Raw genomic sequence first — 27,650 nt, 5'->3', positions numbered from 1 at the left:
ATTTGCTGTAGTTTTTGTGTACTCACAATATAGTGACCTTGCATTACAACATCCATTTTCTTTTAAACACAATTGTCCTTATGTTGAGCGTTGAATGTAGCATTAAATTTTCAGAAAGCATTATTTTTTAAAAATTAAATACAATGAATTATGTAAATGTATTCAATTTGAAAAAACTTTTGATAAGTGCATTTTTTCAAGGCTTGAAAATTATATTGCCCGGCATGCCCAAGACATGTAAAAATTTGATTGGCATGTATTTCATAATCTTACCTGCCAGTGTCAACTCGATTCAAGTAAGTTAGCGGTGCTAGTTAGCGGATGCCATGAAATACCAATTAGGTTTTGAGAAAAACTACCGAGATGTTAGATTGTACAAGAAAATACCATTAAAAAAAGAAGGAATAAAAGAAAATTCGACTTAAATATTTTTTATTTTAATTCTATAAATAAGAATTTATTAAACAGAGTTGGTTAATTCTCCAGTTATGCTCATTTTCATTAAAAAAATTATGGTAAATTTTTTTTTAAATTTATAGAATTTTTTTTAATTTGAATAAAATAATATAAAGGTTTATAACATGTTGAAGTGCATGCCCTTGTATAATTTTTTATATTATTTCTTCGTTAATAATAATGTTCTGCATTCATTTCCTTCAATATTTAAACGTACTTCCTTGTTAATAATTCCTTATACTTTTATGCAACAGAAGAGGAATTAGGTATTATATTTAAGCAGGAAAAACAATAGAGTTAAGTGTGATTAACTTTATAATTTAAATAACTTAAAACCTGAATAAATTTTTGCGTTTTAAAAATATGTTTTTGTCAATATTTTCTTTATTTACTTGCTGGTTTTAAATTCAGAAAATGTCATTGTAGAAACTAATATTGGGTGCAGAAATGTGAATTTAGTGAGAATTAAACCATTCTGAGATTTTTTTAAAAAACAAAACAGTGATTTCAATATTAATTTAAATATTCAATTGATTAAGTTTTTCCTTGTAGTAAATGACAAATAAACTGTTGTTTAGATAAACAACACTTATCTGTGTCTTAAATGTGTACATTTTTTAAAACATAAATAATAATTACTAAATTTTTATTAGAATCTAAAATACCCATGTATTTGAATTTTGTGTATTTCCTCTAAATTACAAAACCCAGGTATTTTGCATCCATAAATGTACCTAGCATAAGGTTCTAAAGATGCAGAGTTTATTATTTTTAGAGGTTACATCTAAGTTAATGACTTATTTATTGAAATGGATTATATAAGTTATTACTTATAATTTTCCTTTGAAAATGTATAAATTTTTTTTCCCTCCCAAATTTTACTTAATCAACTCTGATTGTTAGAGTTTCTTTACCTCATTATAAATTTTGATTAAAAAAACATGAAATATTATATTTTTCCTTACAATACATTACAAGAGCTTAATTTTAAAAACACAGAGTTAAAGTGTTTTAAAATTAAGTGTGATAAATTGGTGCTATGATTTAAATTGTTAAGGATTTTGTTAATATTTCACAATGCAGTGATACTTTGTTTATAAATATCTTTGCTTACAAATATATAATTTAAAATGGCTTGGGTATTAACCCCTTAACTGCCGCGGGCGTATATATACGTCTCGGCAAGACGATGCGTTAACTGCCGGAGGCGTATATATACGCTTTCCCGAAGTACGATGCTTTGCATTGCGCTGCTATAAATAGAACTACACCCCCTACTTCAGAATGCAGTAAAATGGCCTTGAAAGTGTTTGCTTTGCGAATGTATTACTAATTTCGGAGGAGGGGGAATGGGATAGGGATGTTATGGAAAAGTGATATCGTATTAATCGCTTGTGTGTATTTATTTGGGTAAGGCCGGGTTTATTCTTTTTTCACTTTTGTTTCCCGTATGTATTTGGTGCTTTTTATTCTTTCCATCAACGTCTTCAAAGAAAAATGCATCGCGAAAATGTGCTGTTTGTTCAAGAAAAAAAATTTGTCGTGAATCCCGCTATCAGTGCGATGAATGTGATGTTGGTTTATGTGTCCAACCATATTTCAGGATTTATCATACAACAGCTAAGTTTTAACATCTTTTATATTGTATTTTTATTATTTAATTTAAATTTTGCATTTTCTTTCTTTCCTTTTTCTTGTAAAATTAAACTGTTTTTAAATTGCAAAGCGTGCATCATTTTTCCCACTCAAAACACCGTGTAAGAAAGTGCACTTGAGCGAAAAACGGTGGCACTGGGGAGTGAATCACGTTAATTTTACTCGGCAGTTAAGGGGTTGAATTCTTTCTTGATGTTATGAACCCACCCTTCTTCCCAAATGAGAACTTCATTGTTTGTAACCAAAGCATTAAAAAATTGTGTTAATTTAATGTAAGTTTGCATATTGATTTGTGCATTTTTTAAAATTTTTTTTTTCTTTCTGTTAAATTTATGAATGCATTGTAATATTTTTTTTATGTTTAATCAAAAGTCAGGAGATAAATACCCTGACAATAAATTTAGTAACCCTATGTATTGATTGCTATCGAAATGGGCTATAGGGGCCGTTCAAAAAGTACGTACACAAAAATGGAGAAATTTTTACCCCCTCCCCCCCTTCGTACATAACCGTACAGAAGGTCTTACTCCCCCCCCCTTAGAGTACGTACATTTTATTAGTCTTCCCCCTTTTTCATAAAAATTAAAATAATTATGTTTTAAATAAAATTAAATATTTATTTAATATAAATTATTAATTTAAATTATTTAAACAATAACTCCCAACTTTATGTACGTACTTTGTATAATAGCTCCCCCCCTCCCCGTCATACAAAACCGTACAAAATAGCAAATCCCCCCCCTTCGGGATGTACGTACTTTTTGAACGGCCCCATAGATGGTGTAGAGCAGAACTCTCTACCAATGGCAACACTTTGCATGCTTTCATTATTAGCTTGTGGAGAATCATAGAAGAAAAAAGTATGCTAGTTTGTCGTGATTTTCATACAGATTAAAATCTTTTTAAGTTGGGAAACTATATGGAATTGAAAACTACATAAAATACAGTTCTAAAAGAGAGCATCATGGAAATTTAAAATAAATATTTTTATTAATTAAAAAAGAAAAATATTAAGAAAAGGAAAAATATTGTAGTGCATTCCTGTACAACTGAAAAGAGGGGGAGAGGGAAGCAAGAAGGTCCAAAGGCATGGACCCGGTCTTCTCCCCAGATGGCGTATTTGAGCGTTGCAATTGCCTATAGCCTGTTAAAGGTTCAATGCATTATTGAAAAAATTAATAATTTTGAAGGAATATGATATATTTTTGTTACGAAGTTTCAAATTTCCAATATTTCCTAATTACTTCACAGATTCCACTTTTAAATTTTAAAAAAAATGATAGTTTAAATTGTGTTTTATGTTTAAATTGTTTAAATAAATCTGCTAAAAGTTTGAAATTCTTTTGGCTTTTGCCAAAGTTGCCAATATCTATGGCAACTCTGTAGTTTCTTTGGAATATAGGCTAATTTTGCAAAGCTGTGGCTAGCTTTAAAAAAATACTGAGTCTGCCTTTTTCAGTATTGTATTGTCCATCATTCATTGTTTTTGAGTAGTCTTTATTTTATGTAGTATTTAGCATATTATTTTTGAAGTGTTGTTATACATGTAATCTATTTTGTATATGTAATAATCTATTTTGTATATGTAATTTTTACATTTAATCTATTTTTTGTATAATTCCAGATCAGAAAATGAATTTTATTAAAAAGAAATTGAAAAGTCATAAAAAAGATGATGAAGAAGAAGAATATGAAAAGGCAGTGTATGAACAATCACTCCATCCTCAAAACCCTGATCAGAAAAATAAAAATACTGAAGAATGGCAATTTTTTCAACAATTATCTATGAAAGTTCAAGACACGGTTCAGAAAACTCAAACAACATTAAATAAACTGAAAGACACTGTTCCAAATGAAGATGATCCTTTTGAAGCTGATAATGAATTTGCATCCAGAGAAGCTTCTTATGGCACTACAAAACCTTTAAGAGCACCACCTCGACCCCCCGCTCCAAGTGGTGATAAAAGTTCAACTGTTGATTTGGACTTTGGATCTGATTTTTCTCCAAACACTGCATCAAAATTACCTCCTAGACCACCTCCCCCTGGATATTCCAATGTGGCATTTCCTTCTGATTCAAGTGCCTTGCATGGGATGAATAGTAAGAGTAGTGCTTCACCTGTACGACCTCCACCACCTAATCCTGGTAAAGTAGATACGACTAATTTAGCTTACAGTGAAGCAACTTCAGGATCTGTACTTACAGAACTGATTTCTACAAAAACTACTGAATCATTTAACCTATTGGATGAATTTGGTTTTAAAAGCGATACTGGTACAACATCAATGACATCACATGCAAACATGCAAGATTTATTATTTTTAGATGATAAAGAAGAAGTTGATCCATTTGACACTTCATTTGTTAATGTGACCAATATAGCCCCAATTTCTTCTGTATCAGAAATAAAGAGAAAAGAATCTCTTGTAAAAAGTTCTGAAAGTAGTTCCAACCCCTTCTCTAGCTCTATGCATTCAAATGATTGGATGACCACTTCCCCAACTCATTCTGACAAAGCTAAGAAGGCAGTAACTAATCCATTTTTCACTAGTGATATCAAATCAGAATCTCGTGAAGAAAATACTCAATCTTCCTACTCTCATAATCCATTCAGTTTTGGCAATTCTAATAATGTTGCTTCAGATCAAGATGACTTTTTTGGAATCAAAATTGGACCATCTTCTAGTAAGGAAAACATAACTGATGATTTATTTCAAACAAGTGAAGAGTTGCCTAAATCTCCCACGTTTGAATGTGGAGGATTTGTAAATTCTGCTTTTAATGATAATATTGAACCAGAACAAGAACTCGAAACAGATAATGGTTTTTCGCAGCACCTTGAAAATTCAGTAAATCTAGTTCAAGGTGAAACATTAATGGATGAAGTTAGCATGTGGAATTCCAGCAAGGTTAATGAAAGTAGCATATTATCAGATGATGCAATCGTGCCGTGCAGTAATCTAGAACCTGAAAAAAATGCAATGAGTTCATCTTCAATGTGGAATTCTGATACTGTGAAAACAGAAATTTTATTGCCTGACAAGTTTAATGCAAAAGATGAAAAAGATAAATATGACGTAGAAATGTTTAATGCAAATAAGTTGGAGGACACAAGTTCAAGTAAGAAACAGTCAAATGAAACTGCTTCAAGTATTGCTGATACTCCTGTTGAAGAAAATGTATTATCAGCATCCATTAATGAACTTTCAGAGTTTACAGTACCCGAGGAAGATAAATCTGGTCCTTTAAATTCCGAAAAAGACATTTCAAGTGAATTTTTTCCAAATGTCTCTGAAGATTTTTCCTCTATATCTCATCCCAAAAGGGATAGTATCTCACAAAAAGAGAGCTTTTCACGAAAAGACAGCATTACTGAAAAGGATGCTTTATTACAAAAAGAAAGTATGCCTCGTAGAGAAAGCATTCCTTCACGAGAAAATATCCCTCGTAGAGAAAGCATTCCTTCAAGAGAAAATATCCCTCGTAGAGAAAGCATTCCTTCAAGAGAAAATATCCCTCGTAGAGAAAGTATTCCTGCTAGAGAAAATGTTCCTCGAAAAGAAAGCCTTCCTAGAAAAGAAAGTATTCCTAGGAAAGAAAGCATTCCTCGTAGAGAAAGCATTTCTCAGAAAGATGGCCCACCTGTTAATCTCCCTGAAGAAAATGCATATTCAAATTTTAGTGAAAGTTTTAAACCATTTGAGAAAGAAAATAATGCATTTCAATTCAAAATAAATTCACTTGAACCTAAAGTAGACCCTGATTTTGATGCCTTTGCTGCAAAATTTGAAAGTGTTAAAGATAATCAGGCCTCAAGTGCTTTTGATCCATTCATGTCAAAGCGAGCACCCACACTGAAGAATATCCAAGATAATTACAAAGGATTTGAAAGTATGGATGAATTTGATCCTTTTCGTGTCACCAGTAAAGCAGAAAATAGCCAAGGTATGATGAAAAAAGAGCCTTCTAGGGATTCATTTGAAGATTATGACACTGAAGTTGATTTTTCTGTCGTTATAAAACCTAAGGTAAAGGATAGTAGCGATGTCAAATTAGATACAATGGAACCACCAAAATTACTTCCACCTCCTAAAACACCAACTAAGGCTTTTGATACTCCTATTTCTAGATTTAATCCTTTTGACAAAGACTCTTTTGATAGTCCTGAAATTAGTAAAGTTACTGAGAAAGTGTTGGAAATTGCTGAAATTGATGATGAGCCAGTGCCTGCTTTAGGGGAAGCTGGAGTTCGAAAAGCAGATTCAGTTGAAACTCCACTGTCTCCTTTATTTGATGAAGATACTTCTCAACCATTAGAAGTTTATCCCAAACCATATGAAAAAGATTGCTGGGAAATGGTCCTTAGGCAACCAAATAAAAAGAAATTAACTGGAAATCGTTTTTGGAAAAAGATAATTGTGAAACTTTCAGAAAATAGTGTTTTACAACTTTTTAATAAAGTTGATGACAAATTGCCATTTCAGGAATTACCTTTACAAGTAAGGATTCTTTTAAAATTTTTGTTGTTGATTTTGAGCTAAAATGCTTTTTAATAATGATCATATAGAAAAGGAGTACACACACTACGACCTGGGGCTTATATATGGCCCTTCAATGGTCAGTATGCAACCCATTGCTTTCCAACCAAAAATTAATTTTAAAAAAACTATATAACTAGCATATGAAATTTTATAACTCTTTTTAATTTTAAAAACAAAAGCCTCGGAAAACCCCCCCTCAAAAATTAAAACTACGGTGGTAATAATTAAGCTGTTAGCAATTTAAATCTTTCAACAATTCTATTTTTAAAGAACGTTTTATTAAACAGAACCATGTTCAAAACAAAGGTAGTTCAAGGGTTTATTTAAAAAAAAATATAGAGATGTAAGTAAAGAATTTATTCTATATACATTAAAAATTTAAATAAATTTTTCCTCAGAAAAAAACTAAAGACCTGCTATAATTTAATTTTATTACCTAAAACGTTTTTCAAGTCAAAGACATAATATATAAATATTGTCTTTTAATATTAGGAACAAATTGATGTTGTTTTTATTACAGTAAGGACTAATTAAATTTCAATCAATTTATATAAATATTAAATTCATTGTAGTCCACAAAACAAAAATAAAAAATATTTTGCAGCTATGTTTCAAAATAGGTTGTGTACTCTTAATAGAAACTCGTGTAGACTGTGGATTGAATAATTTTTGAAAATGAGCTGCAGTTTCACATTTGTGAAGGTTAAAATTATTCTTAATAATGTTTCATGAACTGAAGACAATAAATGACTTTGAGTTTAACAATAAAACTTTTATCCACTAAATTTTAAACAAATCAAAAAAGATAAAAATTATCACTTAAAATTTTTTTAAATTAATTAAACATAATTTAACTGATAAAAAAATTTTATTGAATGAAAATTGGTGTTAATTAATTTTTTTAAAATTGAATACATAATACTTTATTATCTTTATTCATTTCAAAGATCTATTATCTGGATATGGAAAAATATATTTTCTTGACTTGTCAAAATCAGGACAATTTGGTCAATCAAATAAGTTTTTATTCCTTTGAGTTGATGAGGAATCAGTGAAGTTTGTTGTTGAAATGTTCACCTCCTACTTGCAACTTTTCTGAGCGGTTTGACTCCAACTCCCATATGCTAAAATTTTTTATAAAAGAAGTAAATATTAAAAAATATATTTGTGCAAAATTTTATAATTGTGTAAAACCATTATAAGAAAAGAGCTGGATATCAATATCTCTCACACACACTTGTAAGCGTCTTAAACACAACAGGAGTGTTTAGTGAGTATTCATGAACTAGAAAACTATTACAAATGATTATATTTATTAATTGCATTGCTTTTAAATAAATTTTAGCTAAATAAATCAACCATAATAATTATTTATTCATAGACTCAAAAATATTCAAATTAAGTTTGTAATATGTTATGATTTCAATAATTGTCATAATATTCTTTTAAGTAATATTTTTGTTCATATAATTATAAATATTTGTTTAAATAATTTTCATAAAAATCAAAAAAAAATTTTCCTTTAACCTAAGGACATAAAATTTTTTATTTAACTATTGTTGAGCTAACTTTTTGTTTTGTTTCTAACACCGACTCCTACTCCTACAAAATTTTCTTTGACTTGGACTCAGCAGTCTTGATTTGAATTAGATTGAAATTATTAAATGTTAAATTTTATTTTATTTTTTGGTATTGCTCTTTCATTTCATCCACTTGGTGTTGAAAAAACCTATATATTCCTTTTTTTTTCCTAAGATTTTTTCCTCTGTGAAAGAAGCTTGCCATCCCTGTTTCTAAGATGAGCAGTTTTCCACCATTAAGAGATACTTTATCTTATGGCAATTGAAATAATGTAATGTACATAAATTATCTCAGAGTAGAAACATTTTGTTTTAAAAACGCAGCACTTTTCTGAATAAATGTTAAGTTCTTAGATTGAGCTGTTTTGTTTTATCTCTAATTATCCCCAATTATGTATTTTTTGGCTTAGAATTTATTTTACCACTATGCATGGTTTTATTTACTTTTCTCATCAGTTGCTTTTATGTTATGTTTAGTTTTGTTTTAGTTTTCTTGCATGATTAACTTTATTTTATTTTATTTTGTTAGACAGGAACCCTGAAACGATGAAAGGAAAAGTGCTTTGAAAGAACACATTATTCTAATATTTAATATTAAAAAACTTTGAATCTACTTTACACAGTTATATTTGTCCTACTGTGATTATCAAACAGTTATAAATGCATAACTGCATTTATTTTACTTCATGAGTAAAATAAAATTCTTCCAAGGTAGGTATTTTAATATACTTTGACAGACTTCTTTGATAATAATGCTTATTTTCATTATTTTTGTATAATAAAAATTTTGAGTTTATAATTGCAGTGAAACCTCACATTGTGGACACTCTTAACCCTTTTGAGCCGACTGTCACATATATGTGACAGCAAGAAACGCGCTCACTTCCCGGCCGACACACCCGCGTGTCAGAGAGTTTTCTCGTTCACCCCCGACCGTCACATATTTGTGCCAGCGTTTCGGAACGTTTTAAAAAATGAAATTTCTTCCAAAAGATGGCATTGTATGTCCATATGGTTTCAGATACATGTGGATTTGACCTTCTACTCAAGATGAAAGTACATTCACGTGGTTTTTAGGGGAAGGAGAGGAGGGGGGGAATGTTTTATGAGGGCCCTTTAAATTAGCACGTGATATTTATTTACAGTAAGTAAGGGAGTTTTTTTTATCTCTCGCTACTTTCGATTTTCGGATTAGTTTTTAGTGGATAATTAGATCTTGTAGGCTTGAATTTTTTTTCTTTTTACCGTTAGAATGTTGAAGCGTCGAAAATTTTTAACTGAGCTGGAAATAGAGGAAATTATGCGAAATATTTAAACTTATTAATATTTATATTACATTTAAACAAGAAATAACTTAAGTAAATAAAGTATCCATAGAAATATATATAAAGCATATGTCACTTAAATACTCTACAGAACAATATTAAACAACGCGCTGATATTTCGGTAATTTCATGGAATTAGGCTTAACATCGAAAAACCCTCCGGCCCTGGGGAGACACACGCTAGAGAGACTGCCGGCCTCAGCGGTAAGCGCGCTTTCGCGCTTTGCGTCGCGAAAGGGTTAAGAAACTAATGTCTCTTATTATGGACATATTTTTAATTTTCTGTGCAAAGCAGACACTCTCATAACTAGGCGCGAATTGTCATTTATCCCCAGATATGTTGTTTTCTATCTCTTCAATCTGGACACCAATTTTTCTAGATTTGAAAAAAAAGAAAAAACTATTTTTGCTTTAAATTCCCAGAAAAAAATATGGAACTTGCCACCATTTTTAAAGCATGTAAATATTTTGCTTTATCCATAACTCAACATATTGTTACGCTATTTCACTACTAAAAAAATACTACAGAACTCTTCACTACTATGGAATTCTCCATTCTCCTATCACCTTCCTTATCTTTGCAAAAAAAAAAAAGGGGGGGGGAATGATTCTGCTCATATGAAATATTTTGGACTTTGGCATAATTTGATCTTTTCACCTGAAGGATGCAAGTTATGAAACCCCACAAACTGAAGTGTTCCTTGAAATGCTTTCTTCCCCACTAGCAATTCCTTTCCTCTTCTAATTTATTCATACCTAGTATTTAACGCAGCTGGGTAACGAAAAAAAATGAAAACGAAATAGAAATCTAATCATTGAGGTGTTCATTTGAATCAAACATTTATTCAAACGTTTGACTGATGATCAATAATGAATGTAACAACTCCATAGGGCCTTGTACCTTACAAATATGTATTGCTGCTTTCTTTTTTTCTGTGTATCGCTGGAGGTTTACCTTCTTCAAGGTATTATAAAGTCATAGGGTGGTGCTAACCTAATAATTCAAATTGATTAAGAAAGTGACCTGGGACTAAAAGCATACATTTGATGTATGACTAACTTGAATATCGGTGTAAATTCATTTCTCTGTAGCACTGTGTATATTATATATATCAGTCTTTTTTGTATATTATTTTGTATTGAAAAAATCTATTTCAGAGTTTAAATATATATGAATGTAAATAGTTATTATAAGTTATTTAATTATTTCTATATCATTGCAATTGTTCTCTAAACAATTTATGGTGTTAAAAAAGTTCGTTATTACTGTACCCTTCCTTAGACTAATAACTTTTATAAGCGGTCCCAAGAGTGTTTGCTGAACTGAGGTTTCATTGTAGTATATTAGTGTTAGAAGTATGTAATAAGGTGCGCAAAAATGAACTAGATTTACACTGAACTTTCCATCTGCTAATGCAAGTTCTTAGTTCTGAAAATTAACATCCAATTGACTATTTCTGGTGATTAAAATTTAGATTTGAAATTCCAAGTTTAAAGAAGCCTTTTTACCTAGTTAATTTTTTTAAATGGTAATGCATTTAAAAAATTTTATATCTTAAAGGTCTTATGAAGTTGTTGTTAAGAAAGCTCTTAAGAAAAAGTTATTTGTCATTTTTAATTGTTAATTTTCTTTACAATCTTTAAGGCTCATGAAATGCATGGTATAGCAAGAGTTATTTATCAGTACCCAAAGGCAATATCAATTTTTGCACCTTTTTGTGCTTTTCCCAAACTATTTTAGTTTTTGAACATGGAAAATCAGAATTTTGCTGCAAATATTTGCAGTATAATGAAGACAAAAAAGTTAAATGAATAGTAATATTTTGAAGATATAATTTTGTTACAGAATAACTACAGACAAAAAAAAAAAGCTAAATTTTCCTGTACAACTTTCATACTAAAAATTAGATTTACAAGCATGCAAGCACAATAAAGAAATCAAAAACATAAAAGAGTGATTTATAGAAAAGATTAACTTGCAGATAAAATTTAAAATTTCTAAAAAGTAATAAAAAAAAGAGTTTAATTTATTTAAATAATATGGTAATGCAGAAAACTGAAATTTATGATATTGAAGAATTGAATTGGTACTTAAAAAGAAAGAATTAAAAATATTTTTTCTTACTGATTTTCTTGTATTTTTTTTCACTTAGCAATTTTATTTAGTTCAGCTTGTTATTTATCTTTTATATTTTTATGGACTATCATTATAATTTTATCCTTTTTACTTCATTATTTTTTTTTTATAAGCAATGAATCTTATAGATATTTGTTGCTGTTTTTTTGACGTTTTTATTATAACAGGATATAACTGCAATGCTATTTTAATGTTTTTGTTTTGCATAGTATCTTCTTTTTTGATCTGTTATCTGTTGTTGCTCTCTCGCTCCACCATTAAATGATACATTTAATCAAATTAATTATTGTTTTTTATGTAAGCTCTATGTTTTTTTAAGAGTAACATTTATGGAATGTAATTTTTTGCAAATGTACTCAAAGCACATATTTCCTAAAAACTTTATCAACATAATGTGTTTGGTTATTTATTTTTTCTAGGCTTGTTATTCATTATCAGAAATAGGCGCTCAACAATATGATCAATATGGTAAAATATTTACTGTCAAACTGCAATATAAATTTTATAGAGAAAGAGTGGGAGTGAGGCCTGGCCAAATATCGAAAGTTACTCAAGGCCAAGTAACATCGATGGGAGATGTAGCTAAACTTGGGTTACCCCTTCAACATTCTCCACAAACTTCACAATTGCTTAAGATTGGATCTCAATCGTACATAGATATAAAGTTTTTTATTCAGGTATTGTAAATTTTATTGATCTTTAATATGAAAAATGATGTTTTTTATTTTATTTTACTAATGTATTTTTGGAAAACTTTTTGTAGGAAGTTGAAGATGCTATATTTCGGATGGTTGTACACAGGGATAGAGTACTTACTTACAAAACGGAAGAAGTTCAAGTAATAGCTCAGGATGATTTCTATGTAGAGCAAAGCAAAACTGGCCACATTGATAAACAATTAGCTCGAGTGCGAATTTTCTTTTTAGCTTTCATTACAGGTAATTTTGTTAGCTTTTTAGTGTTACACCTATATATGCACTATAGTTATCATGCATGATTTTGTTGTTTGCTAAAGATTTTTTATTAAAAATTCTTCCATTTGCTTTAAAAATAGTGAGAAATGTAATATTTAATTTAATTTGGTTTAATCCATCACAAAAAGTAGTGAGTTACTCATAAAACTAAATTTTAGGAAGTTTCTTTTGGTTACAACCAACATTGTTTTTTTCACTTATTTACATTTTTACTCATTTAAATTTTTACTCATTGCTGATATCCATAATCCATCAACATACTTAGATAATTGATAAATGCATAGCTCTTTCTGCTGAAGAAAAAGAAAAATTTTACTATTAGATAGATAATAGCATGGATTGCTATTAGATAAAAATGTTGGCATCTGTAGAAAGTAGCTTTTCGCTTCCTCTACAGTTCCATTCATGGTTAATCCGTGTCATTTCATCCAGCTGTGGTACCACAATATCATATTTTTATAAAAATTAGTCCAGCTATTGAAATATATTTCAAATGTATTTAATATTGGCATTAGCCAAAGGGTTCAAAAGTTAATCTTTTGTATTTCTGCCCAGAGGGCTCTCTTGCTGTCATTTTAATTCACATACCAAAGGCTATTAGTGACTCACTCATTTTAAATTTATCCTTTAATAATTATTGTTTTTCGTTAATTTAAAGTATGGAAATTCATCCTTTTAAAAAAAAAAATAATATGCAAATAAGTATCTTACTTGTTTAGCAAATCAGTCTATTTTGGCATTTTTTTGAACAGCAAATTTGTGTAATTTCAGCTGCTGATTTCTTGCTGTACAGCCCCTTCAGTTTAAATTTTTTTTGTTAAGGTTTAAAAGTGCATGAAAATATCTAATAAAAAAATGATCAGTATATATATATGTTTAAAAAAAACTTTTTCTAATGAATTCCTGTAAATTAAAGTACCTGCAGATTTGTAATTTTAATGTTTAGATTGTAACAACAATATTACAAATTATAAGAAATAAACAAAATACAGAAATTACTTATAAAATAAAATTTAAAATTTTTTCGCATCCTTTTTTTGGAGGGGGGCAGGGGCTTGAGAGAATTAGTGACGAAAAGAAAATTTTGTGCTTCATTTGTTATTTTTGTAAATTGATTTATTTATGATCACACTGCTCCAGTTAATACAAAATCTGAGTCTGAAAGAAATGGGGTTAAAACTGAGCAAGGTATGAAGGTACGTGGGATTAATGGGTAACCTCTGCCCCATTCATCACTAATTACTGTAATTTAATGGAGAGGTGCTGCTCCCGCAAAATTTGACAAAAAAAAAAGTTTTTCATCAGAAAGTCTGCACCATCAGATACACCTTGCAGATTATATACAATATAAATAATTGAATATTTAAAAGTCATTAAAATAATTATTAAGTATACAATACATTAATCTATGCAATTTTACTTTAAATCAGAAATTATGTATTTCTATGATTTTTATAACTTTTCAAATGTGCGCAGAAATGTTTCATCTGCAATTGTGCTCAATTCCAACGCAAAGCAATCGCAAATGCTTTACATTACTAAATACTAATTTTAAATGCTCCAATTTTATGTAAAACAAGTAATTCAAATAAGTTTTAAAAATATATTGATGAAAAGAATCTTGCTCAGCACTAAATTGTACCAGATGATTGTATAGAACAATTGCTATCACATTGCTTAATCGCAATTTAATTTGAAATATTAAAATATTATTAAATCAAATAGTGAACAGCTTAAAATCCTGACAATAAATCAACAGAAATATTAATAATAATTAACTACAATAAATCTTGTTTGGTGCATAATTGTACAATACAGAACAATCCCGAACACATCCCATTTCTTATCTCTAACTTTAAATTTCTAAACTTTAAACATATCAAATGAAAAACAGCCAAAAATCTTTAAAATAATTGTTACAAAACTTATAAAATATAAACAAATAATCTTGTTTTACAGAAAATTAAAGTATAAAATTATTATGAAAGCATAATTTCTATTATAATTAATTTATAATATTATTTAATTTATTACATGATTTATAATATAATAATTTATAATTAATCAAATGTTTAACCAGCTAAAAGTTGTCAAAATAAGCATTAACTCTCTTAGCGTCTCCCCTCTCTCTAAGTTTCTTATTTCAAGCAGCAGGCACATTTAGAAAGGTGCTACCTAAATTGTCGAGGGTCGGACAAAAGGTATGCTTCCCCCCTTCTGCTTCAATTTGTGGTTAAAAGGGGTGATTATCGGTCTAGGTGGTCAAGGAGGGTCTGAAAGTTTGATGGATGAATTGTGAATTCACTTTTCTGAAAGTTGTTTTTGAACTGTATACAATCTTACACTTTTCTCTGAAGTATCAAGCAATTCTTTCATTCTGATAAGATAATTACTTTCAGATTATGTTACATTCTTTCTTGTCCATAGCTTTTTTACAATGATATAGTTGAAATATAACATCAAGGGGGTTTTACGAATGTTTAGTGAGTTGGTGCTTAATAGATTCTTGTGATTGATAATTTTTCCTTCCTGTTTCTTGTGATTTCTTTTATTTACCAGATACATTTGCGGCTACCTTCTAAGTTTTTTATTTTAAAAAATGTGTGTACATTTTAAATTACCTCATTTCCGAATTCAAAGTACAAGTTCGGTGACATGCATGTTAGTAATAAGTCATATTTATCTTTTAAGTATATTAATGATAATTTTAAATTTAAAAAATAATTAATGAGTATATCTATAATAATGTTCGATTTGAAAAATAACTGCTATTAAATAGATATTATTTATTTAATTCTCGTTTTATTTATCTTTTTCTTTGAAATTAAGTAAAAAAAAGAGCTTTTGCTAAACGCTACTGTTCTAAAATGGAATATTGTTAAAAACGTACTTAAAACTTTTTAATGTATGTTGAAACTTTTTAAATAGTGCTCATATTGAATTTCAAGTTAATTGGATAATTTATTTTTAATTCGTCTTTTAAATATTTGAGTATAAATCAATAGCTGTTCTTATGACGATTTATAAAAATGACTAAAAATTTAAATTTCTATTTACACTAGTTAAGCAAAACTGCATTTTTTATTATAAATTTTCATATTTTATTTTACAGTTTAAAATCAATAATAAGTCTGAAAATAATTTGAAATCTTATAAAATTTTACATTCAAAGAATAAAAATCAGTACAGGAATCATTGCACGAATATTATTTTGTCCATTGCTGTTAAATTCAGAGGAATGAGTTTTACAATATAGATCATGCAATGATATATATTTGGAAAAAAACACGTGGAAGTAGCAGAATTTAAATATACAAAGATAAACATATTTTTTACAATAATTTTCGGTAGTATTGATTTAATAATAATTTTCGGTAGTATTGATTTAAAATATTTAATATCGAACATTTTTTTAAAAATTCAACTCTTTGCACCATGTTGGTTCACAGAATCAGTTATACCACACTTGTAAAAAATGGCGTCTCATAAACTCAATGGTAAATAACAAATAACAAGAATTTTTTTCGGCTTATAGAATATAGTTCTTGAAAAATTGGAAAATGTGTTAAAAGGACTTCACATCACTTTCTCTCCCTATCTATTAGTAAAAGAACGTAGTTCTGCTTTTCTTTTTCATCGAAACAAACTGACAAGAATTTGAACTAATGATTACAACATAAAAATGCTTTGATATAAGAAAAGGTACCACGATTATGCACACCTTTTGTGTAAGAATAAAATAACATCAAAAATGCTTTTAAAAGAAAAATTTTCAAAATTGGAAATAGTATATAAAATAAGCATAGGATATTTTTTAGTTTTTTTTCTTTATAGTGCGCAGCTTAGCAGTTATCCAGATTTTATTGTTGATTAAAATTATTCACCCTCCTTATCAACAACCCTTCAATTGCGGATCGTAAAGAAATGGATTTTTAAGACTGCCGAATATTGAATGCACCGAAGCGTCATTACTGTCCAGGTTCCCTAAATATTTACTAACATTATAATTACAACGCAACTCGAGTTTACTCCCTTGAGTTTACAGACATTTATTTGGATTTCGAATGATATGATAGCAAAAATTATCCTTTGAATCAAATTAATGATGAATTTAATTAAAAATAGAAAATCTTTTTGAAGAAAAAAAATATCTTGTTTGCAAGGTTTCCAACAATTGTGCAAGTGTTTCAATAATTAAAATATATAAAATGTGCAATGATTTAAACATTTTATCTTAGTTACTGGAATTTTAACAACAATTACTTAAGTATTTTACATATAATCGGTTATACTTTAAAAAAATCGTTTTCTTTAAAGTGTGTATTGTAATTTGAGTTGCATAAATTATTTACAATTATTTGTTTGGTTTGAAAAAAATATTTGGTTTATTAAAACTCACTTAGTTATTTGGAGTTTTAACAGCTTGTAAATTTTTTTATATAATTTAGTAAGGAAATTTTAATTTATTATTAAACTTATTTATCATTACTGAAACAGGCTGCATTTATATATTCACATATATGAGAAATGTATTTATTAATGAAAAGAATTTCAATTTCTTCTCTATCCATGAAAATGGTTTAATATCATTAAACTAAAGTACAAATAAAATTAGTGTTTTGAGTGATGGGAGTTTTAGAAAAATATCGAGAAAGTCTTTAACATTACAGAAAGAGGAAAGAGTTTTTTTAGAGTTAACTTCAATTGCCAGATAAAACAATTTTAAATTTTTTTATAAGCAAAATAATACTTAAAAAAAACAATGAACTAATTTAATAAATTAGTTAAATAACATGGAAAATTAGCAATATTAAAAATTCATTAATTAGTTCATTAAATATTACATTAGTATTTAGGCAAGAAATAATATACTGCAATTTACACTAAAATGAAATTGCATTACGAAAATGATTTGAAATTTAAAAGTACGAAACGATTTAAATTATTCAAAGATTTAGTATAATAAATTAAGCAATAAATATTTAAAAAAAATTCAATATTTCAAAAAGGGGGGGGGGAGAGCAAGGGCGGCGCCAGTAGGGGTCAGGGTGGGCAATTGCACCCCTGTCGGGCATGGTCAGCCCCTCCATCGGGAAAATTTTAAAGACTCGTCGGGAAAATAGTTTGGTCAAATTTTTTTCTAAATTATGTCAAAAATTCATTTACAAATGCCTAATAAAAATTTTTGTTGTTAACTTTTTAGTTTTTATTTATTTATTTTTAAGAATTAGCAACAAAAATTAGTAAAATATATTGTAAATTCTATGTAATTGTAGTTTCACTGCACTACTCATAACTTTGTCCATGCATTGTTGAACTAGAGACCGGATGTGATTAGACATGCGTGAAATTGACGACTTTTCGAAGTCCCTTTTAGAAATACTTTCCCTCAGACGCATCTTCATTTTCTTGGAAACTTATCTTTCAAACTGATATTCTTTCTTATGGAGAAAGGGGATACCTATTTGCTGGGGGAATAACTGACAAAGGCCAGAGGGATAGAAAGATCCTCTTCTTTACAAATTCTTTTTATGTAATGTGTTTACCAATAGTTTATGGGATCACATAATTGCTTTTTGAAATTTTCAAGCAAAATGAAAGTATAAGAATAAAATAAATTTTTTTCCTCTTTTTTTTTTTAATACTTTTAAATGAGGAAAATCATTTACTTATTCGGATTCAAGGTTTATATTTTAATCAACGCAATAGATATGCAGTCGGAAAAAAAGAAAAACAGAAACAAAATATTTTTAATTTATTATTTTTTTTATCATTTTCTTAGTAGTAAAAAGATTGTTGATTGATTCAGAAAAACAATTAAACTGTTCGTATTTAATATCTTAAAATATATATTAATGTTATATAATAATATAGTTGGAAAAATTTGTATATCTTACAATTTTATTTTATTTTATCCGTCGTTGAACAACCGACCCAATTTTCGGGTTTACCACTACTAATGTTCAACTCCGTAGCTTTGTAATTTTGAACCAATCCAGAAGACATAGAAACTCTTGAATAAGTACCCCCAGAGGTTTTGATTTGTTATGGGAACATGGAGGACTTTGCAACTCCACAGATTTAACGTGCATCAGTCGCCATTTACTACAAGGGGATTTCAAAAATCGGGATTCAGAATTTTTCCAACGCATATTATAAATATAAATATAAAAAATATTAAATATTTTATAACTATTTAAAACTATATTTTTTGCATGGCATTACCTTTGGAAGAACAAATTTTTGCAATTGTATGAAATTTTTTCGATTCAATCAAAAAGCAAAACGTTGAGGTATGACGAGATTGAGATATTATCATTCAGCTATTATTTCGAAGCTATTACTATGTAATTGCTATGAAATTAACAAAAGAGGACAAAATGAAAGATGTTTTTATATATTTATATCTCATATTAATATTGAAAGTGAACATCATTTCACCTTATTTTCCTCTTTCAATCATAGTCCTTAAAATTATCAAAGCATATATATGTGGATAACCATCAGCTAAATTACCTTTCTATATAAAAAAGAAAAATTATTTTGCTATTATCTGCAATATTGACATATACTTCAAATGAATGTACAGTGCGCAAAAAAATAAATGGACCCACCGGAAAAAATTTTAATCTTAAGTTCGGATCTTCATGTTCTAGGACTCATTCTTAATGTTTCAAGAGGGGGACATCAAATATACTAATTAATTAACGATATTTTAAGTTAGGAAATTAGACATAAAAACGTTATCCGATTAAACATACCTTTTTTCCTACGGATTCGGATTTCTGACCCCCAAAATATAGTAGTTTCAATCTGCAAATATTGTTTTAATAGTTTTTTCAGGAACTCGCTTGAAAGTTAGGGCCCTTTAATGTTAACTTTAGTTTTTGCGTATTTCACAATATCCCAAATTTTTTTTAACGAATTGAAAAAGTTTTGCATACAATTCCAATCTGATCAATCAATTCCTATTCGTTTTACTAAAGATAATTTCATGCAAAATGAATACTTTTAGTGAACATTTATTATTATTTTATTTAAGGGAAGTCGAAAAACATAAGAAATGTAAGAAGTACAATTTTTTCATCATTTGCAATTTTAAATGTCAAAATACAAATTTAAGCAAAATCGGTCAAATAAGTCCTGAGAAATAAAATTAAAAAACTCTTATTTTTCGAAATTTGGTCCCCTAACTTCTTAATTTTTAGTGACTTAAAATTCGTTAACTATGCATTATTCGTTAACTATGCATTTGCTTTAACGAATATTATATTATTCGTTAAAGCAAATTTAAATCGAAGAGGAAAGAATGTTTCGCGTTGACATGTGGTAAACAATAATCAATTAACTGTGTGAAAGGTTATTCGTTGTAGGCGTATGTCAATATGTGAAAAGCTTTTGCAAGGCGAAACAGAAATCTTGGTAGAAAATGTGCTTTCAGATTTGCAGAGAAATGAAAACATAGGCAGACAAACAGCAGCCATGTATGGCAATTTTTTTTAAAAAAGTAAGTTAGTTAATATTCGTTTCTCGAAGGCAAATTTAAAATTTGTAAATTGAAAAATAATTACAAATTTAAGCTATATTGTTTGAATCTTATATTTTAATCCGATGGACTTACTCTTTTTCTCAAATGGAGAAATTAGCATTTTGCCGGACATAGATGTTCACTTTAAAAGCATCTTTGAAAAGAAAAAGGAATCGCAAGGAGAAATTTTAAAAGTCTCTTTCAGGGACGTAGGTAAGTGGGGTGTTCAGTGTGTTCAAAAACCGCCCATTGTACAAGGCAATTTTCCTTTTTTTGAATACTATAGATAATTTTTCCGTAATTTGAGAAAAATTTTAAATATTTTATTTACTGAAAAAAAAATGGAGAATTCCCATGACATTTTATTTTAAGGCTTTTATTAGTCTGTCACAGAAATAAAATAATCCTTCCTGCCTCTTTGTTGCCCATTCATCGAGAGAGCAATAAACGCTTCTCTCCATCCCGTTCCTCATTGATTTACCACCCACAAAGCTCTCCCCTCAGAAAAGCAGCCAGCTCATATTACTCTTAAGGAAAATGTTCTTCATTTCTTGGAATGATCTTATCTCATCTACTTTTTAAAATATCGGCTATACACAGATCCTATTTACGGTTGTAAAATACATGCCTCAAACAAAGAATTCTCTTGGTTTTCTAGGACTGCATATATATGTTAACCTTTTCAGGGCATAAAACTTCCTTGGCAATTTCTTCGGTCATTCTGTCTAGAAACGTTGTCTTTGACACTCATCCTAAAAGGGCTTCGTTTTAGATTTTTCTTATTGTTTAATGTAGCATTTAACTATTTAAAATTCTTTTCACATTTTCTTTCTGATTAATTTTTATTTGTTAATTTCATCCGTTAATTTCAATTTGTATTGTGTAATTCTGTTCCTGTAAATAAAACGTGATCTTTTATTGGCGATAAAAAGAACTTAAAAAATATTGGAGGTAAGCAAATATTTGTATTAAATCAATTTATGCTTTTATATTTCCGCATATATGTAACATTTAAACTGTACAACAAATAGATTTATTTACCAAATTTGATTATTCATGCATTATTTTATGTTTAATTCCCAATTTTCGTTCTTATTTTATGATTATGAAATCGGACTAAAAAATTTTTGAAATTGTGAACTGAAAATTGAAACAACTTTATTATAATTCAGTCAAAATTGAAATGTCTATATTACATTTAATTTCATAATAAAGCACAAAAATTTCATAAATGAATAGCTGAGAGTAAGTAATCATTCAAACTATCTTAGTATAAATGTGTAAGTGTAACTTAAAGTTTAAGTATTTTTTAGAAAATTAAAAAAAACTTTCTATTAGTATCCTTTCTTGGAATCTTAATGCAAGGGAAGTTACTTATGATATTGACAAATTTTTAACTATAATACTTCGTTGCATAATCAAAATTACGATTTATGTTACAGTTTTATAAAATTAAAACAAAGGTCAACAAACATTTAAATTATCAAAAAAAGTTACTGAAATTGTTAATTAAAAAAGAATTCAGTACTTTCTAAGAATGATTTCAATCAGCTCAAAAAATTTTTTTTTTTGTCTACTTAATTTCATACATATTTATAGCAGAGTCGAAATCCCTTTTTCTTTAGCTATTATATGCATAGACCTTGCGAGGATATCATTTAAAAAAATATACGCCAACTGAAATTTAGAAAATTATGAATATTTTATCCTAACGCAACAGATTAACAGGAAACCTTCACATCCACTTATTAAATAATATCAGTTTAAATATCAGAATAGTAGCAAAGAGTTTCTAATCTGAAATGAAAAAAATTATTAACCAATAATAAATTTTTTGTAATAATAAATTAAACATAATTCATAAATTATCCGTATAATTAAGATTGTAACAATAAGTTCTGAACTAAACGAGAAAAAAAATATGCATTTAATACTTATTTTTAGTGATTATACATGCAGTAATATATATATATATATATATATATATATATATATATATATATATATATATATATATATATATATATATATATATATATATATATATATATATATATAACTTAGGAAAATTTTATTAAAATTCAGATCACTTAAAAACGAATCACGAAACAGATATGAAAAATTTATCATTGCAATCGCATTCAATTTCTCATAAATGATCTCATTATTTTTATTTGTTAACCAAAATCTTGTGTAAACAGTGTAAGCAAATAAAATTAACAATAATTACCCTGCACTAAACTATGTCTGATACTGAATAAAAAAGGAAATCAAGTTAAATAAAAGAGTAAACTAGCTTTAAAATAATGCTTTAATTCCAAGAGTTTAAAGATATTTTATGCTTTGACTTGAAGTATCCAACTCCTTAATTAGGATTTATCGTCAACACAAACTAATGAAAAAAATCTTTGTTTCGGAAAAGGTTTTAATATTCTTAAAAATGTAAGGGGTACCATCTATTTCTCTTAAAAATGAAATTTAAGTAGAAATTGCTTTAAAAAAATATCATAAAGTCATAATTGACGTACATGATACAAACATTTAAGATTAAGAATGATTATTAAGATTAATTAAGAATGGTAAGAATATTATATATATATATATATTTCAACGCTGCTTAACTATATATATATACAATATTTGTGTGTATGAGTATAAAACTTTTAAACACATAATGCGTTATACTGATTAAGTAACGAAAACGTTGTTTTTAAAGTCAACAAATTTAAAAGAATTAATTGTTTCTCTGATATTTAAATTTAATTTAGTGTGATGAGTAATTCTTTAAATGTTAAAATGCGCGCTGCCACTCTATTGATATCCAAATTTGATAGTCAGTGACCTTACGAAACACGGATTTTTTCATTCAATATTTATTTACGAAATATTTTGAGGCTTTGTATCTAATTTTTTTTTCTTGTGCTGTATATCTTTTTCATTTATTAATAATTTTTTGTTACATTATTAAAGTTTTACACCTTCTATTCAATAATGTAGTTTAACAGGATATTATTGAAATAAAGAAAAAGAAAAATTTGTGCGAAGATACATTCATTTACCGACTTCTGTGAGTGTACTGTATATATATCTACGAGTAATTTTCGTTAAATGCGACAATTTAATGTAACTGCTATTGAAATCTGATATCATAGAATAAAATGAAATTTTTTTGTAAAGTTTATTTAACACCATTATTATTAGCTTTTTGGAATGATTTTACGCATTGTTATTTTCCTGCATTCTCTAAATAATTAATATAAACTATATTATTCAATCTGAACTGTTTAATAAAGTTTTGAGATTAATAGCACAAAGACTAACTAAAAATGAAATGGAACATGGAAGTAAAAGCTATAAAATTATAAATTGTAATTTTTCTGGCACTTGAATGCCAAGGAATAATTGCAAACTGCTAAATGCTTGTAAACTATTGTACATTGCTCTCTATAAGGCATTAACTAGAGTTACTTTAATAAACGAGTTTTTTTTTTAAAAGAAATATAGTATTCCAATCCAAAAGGTTAAAAATTAAAAAAAAAATTCCTATGTGTCGTATTTTCTTAAAATTACCCATGTATTCTACTTTGTAAAGAATTCATTTTATATATATATTATTTTGGCTGCTTAAACGCATTATAATTTGCGGTGAACAGATGAATTTTTATTGATATTTTATACGTCAATTTTTGACAATACGAGGGTTGCTATTTATATTTCTGGCCTAATAATGAAAAAACAAATATGTAGGATCGAAATTGGTTTTATTGTTTTTCAAAATATTCTCCATGATGATCAATACACTTTTGCATGCGTTTGAACCAATTTTTAAAGCACTTTTTACAGTCCGATTGAGGTGACTCTAAAACATGCGCTTTGAATGCATCAACCGCTTCTTCGGGGGTCGAAAATCGTTGTCCACGTAATTTATTTTTGATGTGTGGGAATAAGAAAAAGTCATTGGGTGCCAAATCAGGGCTGTACAGCGGATGACCCATCAGTTCGATCTTTCGCTCCGTCAGAAATGCCTTTGTTTGAGTCGATGTGTGAGAGCTCGCATTGTCATAATGAAGAATGATTCGCCTGTCCTTCTGCTTTTTTCGAATTTCTCCGATGACTTCTGGCAAACAAATGGTGGTGTACCATTCAGAATTGACCGTCCTGCGTTGCTCTAACGCCACTGTTGCCACATGACTGTTAATGCCGAAGAAACAGGCAATAATTTGTTTCGATGTGCTTCTTCCTCGAACAACTTTTGTTAGTAAATACACAAGTGGGCAACCTTTGTGCTAAAATACAAACTAAAGTAGACAGCCGTTGCACTGATGAAGGTTGCCCTTTGAGCATCCGAAACAGCTGTCTGCTTTTAATAATATTTTTGTGCTCTTTAACGTTGTCTACCTTAGTTCGAACTTTTGTTAGTTTTGCCTCGTCTTGGAAGACCCATACAGTTGACTGCTGTTTTGTTTCCGGCTCATATGCATAGATCCATGATTCGTCACCTGTGTAGATGTTATACACAGCCTTTGATGTACCTTGAACGTATTTTTCCAACATTTCCTTGCACCAATCGATACGAGCCTTTTTTTGAGCGTTTGTCAGATTATGCGGGATCCAACGCGAAATTTTTTTTTTGCGCTCAAATGTTCATGCAATATTTTATTGATGCTAGTCATACTAATGTCCAAAGACGCCTCTATCTCACAGTATGTCACATGATGATCTTGCTTTATCAGTTCACGCACAGCATCGATCTTTTCTGGCACAACAACGGATTTTGGACGACCTGCATGGGATTCGTCCTGGATCGCACATCGACCTCGATTAAATTCGTTATACTAATTTTTTGCAGTGCTGTAGGATGGCACTTTATCGCTGAATAAAGATTTAAGTTCATCAAAGCACTCTTGTCTTGACAATCCACGTCGAAAGTTATGAAAAATAATGGCACGAAAATGTTCACGATTCAATTCCATTTTTTGAAAGAGAAGAACTTTTCAATTTACTGTCAACAACACAAATGAAGCTATAATGGTAAATCGTCTGCTGAATTTATGTTTAAAAATATCAAACTTTCGATTAAAATCGTCTGCGGTCGCCTAGCAACACTTACTGTTGCCAAGGCCAGAAATATAAATAGCAACCCACGTAACGGTGGTTTTATTTTAATGTTCTTTTTATTTGAATTTCGCTTATTTCCCAATCGAAGAGAAGCGTTCAACGACGTTTATGGCTTGTCTTTATTTTGATCTTCATTTAGATCACTGGTTGTGATTTTTAGCTTTTAAATGAAGCTTACCGAGAAAATTTCTGTATTAGATTATTTTATGAAAATCAAAAAGAGTTTACTTGTATGTATGTCACTGGTTTAATTATATTACATCTAGATAATAAATTCCTCAATCATGAAATTCCCCCCCCCCCCATGAAAAAACTATACGTGCTTGGTCTCTTTGTATTTATTTACAATATATATTAACATCGAGTCCCCTGATTAAAATAGCCTTTTTTTTTTGTCCGTAAAATTATGCTATCTAACAATTAAAAAAAAATCGAATTTTATAATTTTATGAGCATAACCATTTCAAAGTTCGTTCAAAACGGGGCATGATATCTTCAGATAGAATACGTGGATGCAAAAAATGTACTTAAAACTTTATTTGCAAAACATTTAAATGATTCAAAAACCAATCGATGCATATAAAAATAAAATTTGAAATCAAAATGTTCTTTAAATGTTTTGTTAAATGTCCATGAAATTTCAAATTTTTATTAACGAATAATTTTTGCGTTATGAGAGTAAGAAGCGTAGAATTTTTTTGAAAAATTATTTTTCTTCATTTCAGAAATAATTTTTACGCTTGCAATGTATGGTAAATTGCACCATACAGTACAAAATACATCGATAACAGAAATTTTTTTTTATTTAAATTTACATTAAAAGGAATCTGCACATTATAGTATCAATATTAGTGATTTTAGAAACACACTTGAAAAAAATGATGTGAGAAAAAAATGTAAAGTATAAAATTCGTTTTAATTTAGATATTTTGAACTTATATTTGTTTGAGCCCCCCTGTCGGGAGAGACTTGACCCCTTGTCGGGCAGAGTCTGGTGCCACCCTTGGGGGGGGGGGAGAAAATAAAAATGATCTCTTTGTTAAAGGTAAACTTTTGGTTTGAATAGAGGGTTCAAACGTAAAAAAGAATACAAACTATTTAAATCTATTCAAACAGAAATGCTCTAGCACAGTGAGTGATTTACGATGACAACTTATATGCTTCTCAATTTGTGAGCAGTAGGAGGTAGAAGTGGAAGGAAATATTCTGGTTGAGAAAAACTCTGGTTCGCCGCTCCAGGGACAGAACATGAACCCGAAAATGCTTGGGCAAGCTGTTTTTAGTATAGAAATCATGCCTGAGATACGCCAGGAAGGTTAAATATTGAATAAATAAACAGAAATGATTTTTCTTTAAATTAGCAAAAGAAAAAAAAATGGGAAAAAGTAGACTTACTAAAATCAGCCATCTCCTTTTATCCATGTGCTCATCATGTTGCATCATTTTACTCGAATGTTTAAATTTAAAAATTGTACATTTCCGAAAGTAAAAATAATGAAGTTGACCTTCAGCTAAAAGTGGGATTAAAGGGGGAGAAGAGATTGTACTTTTGTTGATCCTTGTAAGAGACTATTCCAGAGGTGGTAGTGGGGAGGAATTCAGTAACGACGTTTTGGTTGAAAAGGAGAGTGTCTGCTGCGCTATCGTTACATTCATGCAAACTATTTTCCCCCAGCATTGTTAATTCCTTAAATTTTTATGGATCCTAAATTATAAGAATAGATCAAGGCAAAAGTTAAAAAGAGGAAGAGTAGTAATGAAATTATGGATAATCCTTTCAACAAACTAGAATTTTTTAAGCTCAAGTAAAAGAAAAATCACCAGATAAGTCGCACCATTAGATACGCTGCAATACTAAAATGTAATGTTTTTAATCATAAACGCTGTTTTGTATCTCAGCAAAATTACAGTAGCAAAAATTGACCGTACATTCCGTTCTAATGCAACTTTTATGGAAATGTTTAAAGGAACTGCTCCTTGAAATTTTAAGAGTTCCTTCAAAAATCTTGATTTTTGTTCAGCTAAAAATATTTTGTTAAATGTTTATTATATTTACTCTGAACATTATAATATGTTAAGTTTTTATAAAAGCAATATAAAAAATATCCTGTATGAAATTACAACTATGAAATACTTTTTGGTCTGAATAATTCTCTTTTTACAGTTTAACAGTTGTTACAAAGATCTTTAACTCTCTAAAAAAAACAGTTTAGTTTTAAAAATAAAAAAAAAACTTAAAGAAAAGAAAGTACATGGAGTTATTAAAGGTAAATGAAATCAAGATTGAAATAAAGATAAGAAGTTAAAATTAGTAAAATTTATTAAACAATCAAT

At 28.7% G+C, this 27,650-nt stretch overlaps 1 protein-coding gene across 1 annotated transcript in view; it reads left to right on the top strand.

Annotated features, from left to right (window-relative positions):
* stnB (stoned B) overlaps nucleotides 1–27,650 on the top strand; it is a 59,258-nt gene that overhangs the window by 9,300 nt on the left and 22,308 nt on the right. The window contains exons 2-4 of the mRNA XM_016059469.4: nucleotides 3,737–6,612; nucleotides 12,116–12,373; nucleotides 12,460–12,634. Of these exons, the coding sequence (XP_015914955.3) occupies nucleotides 3,745–6,612; nucleotides 12,116–12,373; nucleotides 12,460–12,634 (3,301 nt within the window). The 5' untranslated portion in view covers nucleotides 3,737–3,744. The remainder of the gene's footprint in view (nucleotides 1–3,736; nucleotides 6,613–12,115; nucleotides 12,374–12,459; nucleotides 12,635–27,650) is intronic.

The sequence above is a fragment of the Parasteatoda tepidariorum genome, chromosome 11 (genome assembly GCF_982258835.1).
Source record: "Parasteatoda tepidariorum strain Cologne lab strain chromosome 11, Ptep-v5.0, whole genome shotgun sequence".
Lineage (NCBI taxonomy): Eukaryota > Metazoa > Arthropoda > Arachnida > Araneae > Theridiidae > Parasteatoda > Parasteatoda tepidariorum.
The sequence above is the reverse complement of the archived record's forward strand: the minus strand, read 5'-3'. Positions and strand labels throughout refer to the sequence as shown.